The sequence below is a fragment of the Loxodonta africana genome, chromosome 3 (genome assembly GCF_030014295.1).
Source record: "Loxodonta africana isolate mLoxAfr1 chromosome 3, mLoxAfr1.hap2, whole genome shotgun sequence".
NCBI classification, from domain to species: Eukaryota; Metazoa; Chordata; class Mammalia; order Proboscidea; family Elephantidae; genus Loxodonta; species Loxodonta africana.
In genome coordinates this window covers 76,218,021-76,226,172 of record NC_087344.1, presented here as the reverse complement: position 1 = coordinate 76,226,172, position 8,152 = coordinate 76,218,021, and the positions used below count along the sequence as shown (strand labels likewise).

The 8,152-nt window shown below is 54.5% G+C and overlaps 1 protein-coding gene across 1 annotated transcript in view; it reads left to right on the top strand.

The window, feature by feature from the left end:
* Positions 1–1,185: 1,185 nt before the first annotated feature.
* Positions 1,186–8,152, top strand: part of BMP8B (bone morphogenetic protein 8b) — a 38,324-nt gene continuing 31,357 nt past the window's right edge. Inside the window, exon 1 of the mRNA XM_064281778.1 lies at positions 1,186–1,519. Coding sequence (XP_064137848.1) covers positions 1,186–1,519 — 334 coding nt within the window. The remainder of the gene's footprint in view (positions 1,520–8,152) is intronic.

Genomic DNA, 8,152 nt, shown 5'->3' with positions numbered 1-8,152 from the left:
GGCAGCGCCCGCCAGGGAGCCGCGGGGGAGGCGCTGCGCTGGCGGGGAGTCCGCGCCGGCTGCTACTGGCGCAGGAAAGCGCCCCTCCAGGCCCGACTGAGGCCGCTTCTCGGGACCTGAGGCGGCAGCGCGCGAACAAGGCGGGACCGCCGGGCCCCACCGCTGGCCCCGCCGAGACTCGGGATCCGGGTCGGAGGAGGGCGCTCAAGGCCACCCTCCCGCGGCAGCGCCAGCTTTTTCTCCCGACGGCGTAGCTACGCTAGGCTCCCGGAGCGGAGGTCCCCGCTCGGCGCCCGACCGCACGACCAGCGGCTGGGTGAGGCGACTCCGACGCCCCGCGCCTGCGCGGCGCACCCCTCTCGGGACCAGCCCCTCACTCACCGCCGGAGCGCGTCGAGGGAATCCCCGGGCGTCGGTTCCAAGCAGCCTCGCCCCGCCCCCTCCCGGGCATCGGTTCCACGGGCCTCGCCCCGCCCCCTCCTGGGGCGTCGGTTCCACGCGCCTCGCCCCGCCCCCTCCCCGGGCGTCGGTTCCACGCGCCTCGCCCCGCCCCCTCCCGGGCATCGGTTCCAAGCAGCCTCGCCCCGCCCCCTCCCCGGGCGTCGGTTCCACGCGCCTTGCCCCGCCCCCTCCCGGGCGTCGGTTCCACGCGCCTCGCCCCGCCCCCTCCCGGGGGTCGGTTCAAAGCAGCCTTGCCCCGCCCCCTCACCCCTATTGGTCCTGCGCGGGGAAGGGGCGGGGTCTCACGGGCCTTGGCGGGACCGAAGTGCGCCGACTCCACAGACGGCAGCGGGGCCGAGGCAGCGGCTCGCGGGCTCCTCTCCGCCTGGGCTCCCCTCCGCCTGAGCGCCCCGCGGGAGCTCCGCGCGCCATCCTGCCTGCTGAGCCGGGCCTCGGCAGCAGCCAGAGCGGCGGCCACAGTGGGGACAGACAGATTAGCCGACAGTCCCCGGCCACGGGTTAGCACCTCAGCGGTGGCGCCCGGTTCCCAGGGCCCGGAGCCGAGACAAGTGCCGCTCGAGGACGCGCTCTGGGAACCTCGCTGCGGCGCTGGGGCGACGCCCGCCCGTCAAGCCGTCCGCAGAGCCCGGCCCGTCGCTCCCGGTGGAGGCGGCCCCGGCCCGGCCCGGCCCGGCCCGGCCCGGCCGTGAGCGGATGCGCGCCTGTTGAGCCCGGCCCGGCGCCATGGCCGCGCGCCCCGGCCCGCTCTGGCTCCTGGGTCTGGCGCTCTGCGCGCTGAGCGGCGGCAGCCCCGGCCCGCGGCCCGCACCCGGCTGTCCGCAGCGTCGCCTGGGCGCGCGGGAGCGGCGCGACATGCAGCGCGAGATCCTGGCGGTGCTCGGGCTGCCCGGGCGGCCCCGGCCCCGCGCGCCGCCCGCCGCCGCCCGGCTGCCCGCGTCCGCGCCGCTCTTCATGCTGGACCTCTACCACGCCATGGCCGGCGACGACGACGACGACGGCGGGCGCGCGGAGCCGGGCCTCGGCCGCGCTGACCTGGTCATGAGCTTCGTCAACATGGGTGAGCGTGGGCCGCCGGGGGTGGGCGTCGGGAGCCCTGCGGCGGCGTGCGAACTCCGCGTGGGCTCGCGGTGCGTGGGCGGCGGGCTGAGTGTCCCCACGCCGGTCATGGTGCCCCCTGGGAAGTGCGGAGTGGGGGCCGAGTGTGACCGTGGGCTGCAGGGGCGGCTGTGCACTGCCTCGGGCAGGGTCAGCCGCCTGGCGGTCAGCCGAGAGTGGGTGGCAGCAGCGCAAAGAGCCACGAGTCGGTGGACACGGACCGCGCAGGGGAGTGTGAAGTGCCTGGTCGGGAAGCAAGGTCTAAGCTGTGGGTGGGTACGCGCAGAGTGGGGACCGTGAACTCCCAGGGGCCGTGCATTCACCCCGCCCCTAACACACCCAAGAGTAAGGCTTATGTCGTGTGCAGGCGGACCTGGGCAGTGCCTGGATGACAGCCTGGTCCTGGGGAGACGGATGACTAAACAGGCTGTGATGCTGTCGCTGTAATAAGGGCAGTGCTGAAGACAGGGACAAAGTTCAGCCTGAAACCACTGGTCACATCAGAGTGTTGAGGACTTGGGTGTCCTGGGTCACCGTGGGCTATTGCCCAGTGCTGGAGCCACAGAAAAGTGTGGGCAGGGACTGTGATCTTGTCATCCTGGGCCCCAGTACCTGGGACATTGTCTGGCATGGAATGAATGTCCAGGCCTGTGGAATGACCCAGTGTGCAGCCTGGACCTTCTTTGATCTCCCAGGCAAGCCCTCCTTGTAAAATGGAGCTTCTAATGATTGATCCTTCAGAGTTATTGTGCGATTGGTTGATAGAGGGGTTTACCTTGGAAGGTCAGCCTGGGAGGGGTTCTGCTTACCTCATCCCTCCGAACTGCTGTCCCATCTTGGTGTGGATGTGACAGGAACCTGCCCATGTATTTTGTGCACATGTGAAACCCAGAGGCAGATTGTAAAAGGCAACCAAAAGGTGTTTGTACCTATTTTTAGAATAAAAATTAGCATTTGAACTATCAGGGCTTATAATTCATCATCAATCCATGCAACAGCATGTGAAGCTGATTTGCCAGCTCTATTTCCGGGGTGAGGAGATGAGGCCCAGAGAGGTTAAATGGCCTGCCCAGGGCCACCCAGCAGGTCCAGGGCATCATCCAGGGCTGTGGATTCCAAAACCTAGGACTTCCCACCCCATCTTTGTGTGTCTCATTAAAGATCCAAGGCTTCCGATGCTACGGGTTTAACAACAGATCTTTGTTGAGTGGAAGCTCAGCCTGTGGGCGGGCGCAGCCAGCTGTCAGAGGGCCTTCTTTATTCTGAAGTACTAATTGCACTAGTACAACTTTTTGAGTTAGAGTAGTTTAACTGGTAATTACCTAGGAGGGTATATGGGGATTAGACACATACCAGGAACCTTTCCATGTTTGGAGGCCCAGGCCCCAGGGCCCTGAAGATCAGTGGCCCGAAAACCACTGTGAAGCCCAATAGCAGAATCACTGCGGCATCAGCACCCACCCCCAGGCTCGCACACCTGGGGCCCCCAGCTCCACCTCTCCTGTTGACCTCTTCTGGCTCCTGAGAAGCGAGGCCTGGTGCTGGCCGGTCACCTGACCATCAATGGCAGCCTGTAGGGCTCAGAGGCCCTGGGGCTTCTCATAGGCCTCCTGCTGTAAGCCAGGCCGTCTGTGTCTGAGCAGATGCTTTAGGAAGCCGGTGTCGTGGTTTCCAGGGACTGAATTGGGAGGCCAGGGCTGTGTTCTGAGCTGGCAACCTTACTTGGCTTGTCTGTCAGTCAATCTCAGCCTTGTAGACTTGACTGTTTTGTTCAGGACACAGATGCAGCCTATCTGGAATGTGGTAGCAGTAGTGGTAGTGTCAGACATCGTCTGACTTCAGGGAGAATAAGAGTCAGCATCAGCAGCAACCCAAAGCTGATTCCTATGAGGTGGAGGTCAGACATACCTCCATTCTCCAACCCTTCTACCAATTCTGACATCAGCCGTCCTCCCAACGGCACTCTGTACTTCTCTGCTGCATTTAATAATTCATTGAAGTGGCCACACAGAACTCACAGACCATACTTAAAGTTATATGGTTTATTAGGGAAGTAATATGGGATCGGGATTAACTTGAAGTAACAGGATCAATGTCAGGAAGCACACGGCAAGGCCTGGAAGGCACTCCCAAAGTGGAGAGCACATCCCTCCCTTCTTTAGTGTAGGACAGAGCCCTGGTGGTGCAGTGGTTAAGAGCTCAGCTGCTAACCAAAAGGTCAGCAGTTCAGATTCACCAGCCGCTCCCTGGAAACCTTGTGGGGCAGTTCTCCTCTGTTCTGTAGGGTTGCTATGAGTTGTAATCGACTTGACAGCCATGGGTTTGGTTTGGTTTGGGTTTAGTGTAGGACAGTTCTTGTCTCTCTCTTTCGGCTGTGCAGACCTCCTCTAGGCCCCCTGAAGACAGGCTCCTAATATAACTTACCAATCTCTCTGGGCTAAACTGGCCAATCTCCTCATAAGTGGCTCTATGTGCATAGTAACTGACATTTTCTGCTGGCTGGGATTGGCTTTTTCCCTGGGCAAAAGTAACAACTCCTCAGTGCCCAGGGAAAAAGTGTCCCAAGTTGTTTTATTTTTATCTCTTTTCCACAGGACCAAGGTGTGACAGTTAAGGTTATGGTCAGCTTGGCTGGGCCATGATTCTCAGTGGTTTGGCAGTTATGTAATGATGTAATTTAGTAATTATGTAATGATGTGATCTGATGTGATCAGCCAGTCAGTTCTAAGGGGAATTTCTTCAGGGGTGTGGCCTGTATCCAATATGTATGGATGTTCTAGCAAAGCTTGCTTGCTTGCTCTGGATCCTGCATCCAGCTTGTCATCATCTGACCTCCAGTTCTTGGGACTTGAGCCAGCTGCCTCCCGTATTGTCTGCCAGTCTTGGGATTCTTCAGCCTCTGCGGCCTGTGAGCCAGTGGCTTGCTATCTCACTTGCTGACCTTGGGTTCATCAGCCCCTGCAGCTACATGAGTCATGAGAAGCCTGCAGCCTGATGCCTGACCCATGGACTTGAAACTTGTCAGCCTACACAGCTGCGTGAACCATTTCCTTGAGATAAATCTCTGTGTGTGTATATACATATATATAGGTTTCATTGGCTTTGCTTCTATAGAGAACACAGCCTAAGACACAAGACAAAAGGGCACGTGGAGAAACTTTGCACCACACCCTCCTTGGCCTCACCTGTGCTCACAGAGAGGAGGGCCCTGAACTGGGAGGCAAGAACCAGGTTCTTGTACCACCTGGGCCCACCATCACTTTCCTGTATGTCCTTAGCCAAGTGCTTCTTTTCCCTGGGCCTCTGCTTTCTCATCTTGTCTACAGTGATAGTATCAGAAAAATGAAGTGCCTCCTAGCCCTGACCCTGTGGTTCTCACCAGCACCACCACATCCTCTCTGTCAGAGCATGGGTTTGACTGGCTGGAAAACTGAGGGCAAAGGGAAGGAAGCATGAAGGACCGACTCTGATTGTTTTCCCAAGTCCTTCTCCACCCTGTGTCAGCCAAGTGGCAGATGTCCATGTTCCAGATTGAGTAACTGAGATGAAAAAGCAGTAGCAGGTAGAAGTCTAGCCAAGAATAGAACGGAGCCATCTTTACTTTGCTTCTGACCCTTCCCTGAACCAGGCTAGTTTGTTCCCTTGATCTTGGGTGGCCGAGGACGAGGTAGTTGATGAGTTTGTGAATTGAGGTTGCTGGATTTGGGAGAAGCAGGGCTGAATGGGAGTTAGGGACCTGGCCTGGGTCCTTCTCTGTCCATATCAATTGGACCTTGAAGAAGTGGTGCTTTACCTCTCTGAGCCCCAGGGTAAGTTGCTTTGGTTCTTCTTAGTAAGTTCATTTGTTTCCCATTCATTCATTCAACAAATAGTTATGGAGTACCTACTATGTGCCAGACACAGCTCTAGTTGCTGGGGATGCAGCAATGAACCAAAGCCCCTGTCTTCATGCATTGACCTTCAAGTGGATGAGACAACTGATAAATATGTAAACCCCAAAGCTTATTATAAAGTATCAGTTAGTGACACCCTCACCTCAATCTGGAAACCAGAGGCTGAACAGTATAAGGGTGGATAGACCTGGGTTGGGGGTTTCTGACCTAGGACTCAGACAGAATTTGTGTCCTGATTCTACCACCTACTCTCAGTGTGATTGTGGCCTCTCTAGTCCACCTCTAGGAGCCTCAGTTATCTCTTTGTAAAAGTGGATAATATGGTAGCCACCCCAGGGGGCTGTTCAGGGATCATAGGAGATGATGCCTAGTAGTGACCACATGCCTAAAACCTCCATGTCTCTTCTTTCATTTGCATCTCCCAATTATTGTTACCTCTTTGTTTTAAAAAGAAGAGAATGAGGCTCAGAGAAGCTAAGTGATTTTCCCAAAGTCACACAGCATATAGTCTTCCTGCCTCCACATCCTGTGTTCTTCCCCTTGCAGCACCTGTCAGCCCAGCCCAGAGCCTGGCCCATCTTTAGATGCAGTAAGTGCAGGTGAGTTGGACTATACTGAACGTTAATGTGTGGTATAAATCGAGAATCCCATGTAAAAAGTGTTTTTGTTTGGGATTTTCAGAAACAATCCTTGTTTGTTGTAGAAAATTCAAACCATATAATTTCATTATAGGAAATTTAGACCATATATTTAGAAATATATAACATAGAAGTCCCTAGTAATCCTCCCACTATCTCAGAGAAAACCAGTGTTTTCATCCTTTGGTGTGGTCCCCTGCCCCAACCCTGGTATTTTATCAACAAAGATACTAACATCTGTATTATTTTTTACAAAGTGGGACATAAATCCCCACTGTTTTGCTTCTTTGTCTTTTATCTAACGACAAATACTTTAGCTGACTATTAAAGTGACCCCATGCCAAAAATGTTTCTTTTCCCAGAGGTTGAAGGTGGGTCTCTTTTCCCCAAACCCTGTCTGGCCATGAGCATGATGTGCCCTGTGGGTCTCTGCTGACTCGCCTTTCATGGTGTCTTCTCACTTTCCAGGGGCAAATGACCATTATCATCTTCAGTTCATAGAGGAGGAAGCTGAGTCTCAAAGAATAAGGTGACTGGCCCATCCTCGTGGGCGCTCAGATCCACATGAGCAGATATGAAAATAGGACCACAGCCGTGAGTCAGGTTGGCCCTGGAGGTGGGAGGGCGAAGTGGTTAATCAGTCCAGGGCACACTGGGTTTTAACCCTTTGTCTTCCACTTGGGAGCTGTGAAATGTTTAACAGGTTACTTAAAGTCTCTGCATCCGTTCCCTTTTAAAATTAGGATGGTAATACTTGTATAATAGTGTGGTGGCTAATAGGTTAAGGCTTAGCAAAGATTAACATGTGTCTAGTACTGCTCAGGAAACACTGATGGCGTCGTGGTTAAGTGCTACGGCTGCTGACTAAAAGGTCTGCAGTTCGAATCCACCAGGCACTCCTTGGAAACTCTATGGGGCAGTTCTAGTCTGCCCTTTAGGGTCGCTATGAGTTGAAATTGACTCAACTGCAATGGATTTGGTTTTGGTTTAGTACTGTTCAATAAAAGGAAGCCTTGATGATGAGGGAAAGGCCCTCTGTGTTTCTCTGTAGCCCCACCCATCATTTACTGTAGTGGTGAAGAGCACAGCTCTGGGATCAGGCTGCCTATGTTCAGATCCCCATTCACTGCTTACTACTTGTGGTAGATGCTGGAGTGGGCTACCCAGATCTTCTCTTCAGGGTTAGTCACTCATTGTCCTAGCTGCCTGGAGTGTGGGCTGCTGATGCCTCACAGGTGAGTCCTCCAGGCATTGATTGGGCCCAAAGGAACTATCTTGCCCAAGGTTAGGTACCCTCCCTGGAGGCAGCTCATATCCAATGACTGGTGGCCCCCCTTGCCTCAAGGAGGGATAACTCTGAAGGGCCTTGAACTCCAGAGCTCCCTGTACAGTGAGAATTGGCTGAGGCCTCTGTTGTGACTGCATCACTATTCAGTGTTGCCCAGCCCTGCTCCCTTCATTCCCTTACAAAGAGCACTCCCCAATAAACTTTCCAACTCAGCCCCGACCAGGGAACCCAAACTAAGACACAGTTTATATGATTTTCTGTAAGTTTATGCTTTGTGCCTTGGTTTCCTCATCTGTAAAAAGAGAGGTAATAGTTTCTATCTTATAGGAGGAGTCCTTGGGTGGTGCAAATGGTTAATGCGCTTGGCTGATAACCAAAAGGTTGGAGGTTCAAGTCAACCCAGAGGCTCCTCGGAAGGCCTGGCGATCTACTTCCAAAAAATCAGCCATTGAAAACTCTATGGAATGCATTTCTATTCTTATACACGTGGGGTCACCATGAATCAGAATTGATTCCATAGCAATTTTTTTAAAAACTTACGAGACGGCTATGAGTATGAAATGAGTTAATCGATGTAAAGCTCTGAAAACAGTGCCAAGTAAGTTCTCAATAAATGTCAGCTTTATCTCTGTTCATTTTTAGCCCAAAGCCAGTTGGTTAGTGGCAGACCAGAAGTAAAACCTGTGTTTTCCTTTATCTGTATATTTCCTTTAACTGCTGGCCCTGTCCCCTGTGTAGCAGCCATTCCTTCTGGACAGTCCAGTACCCTGCATAAC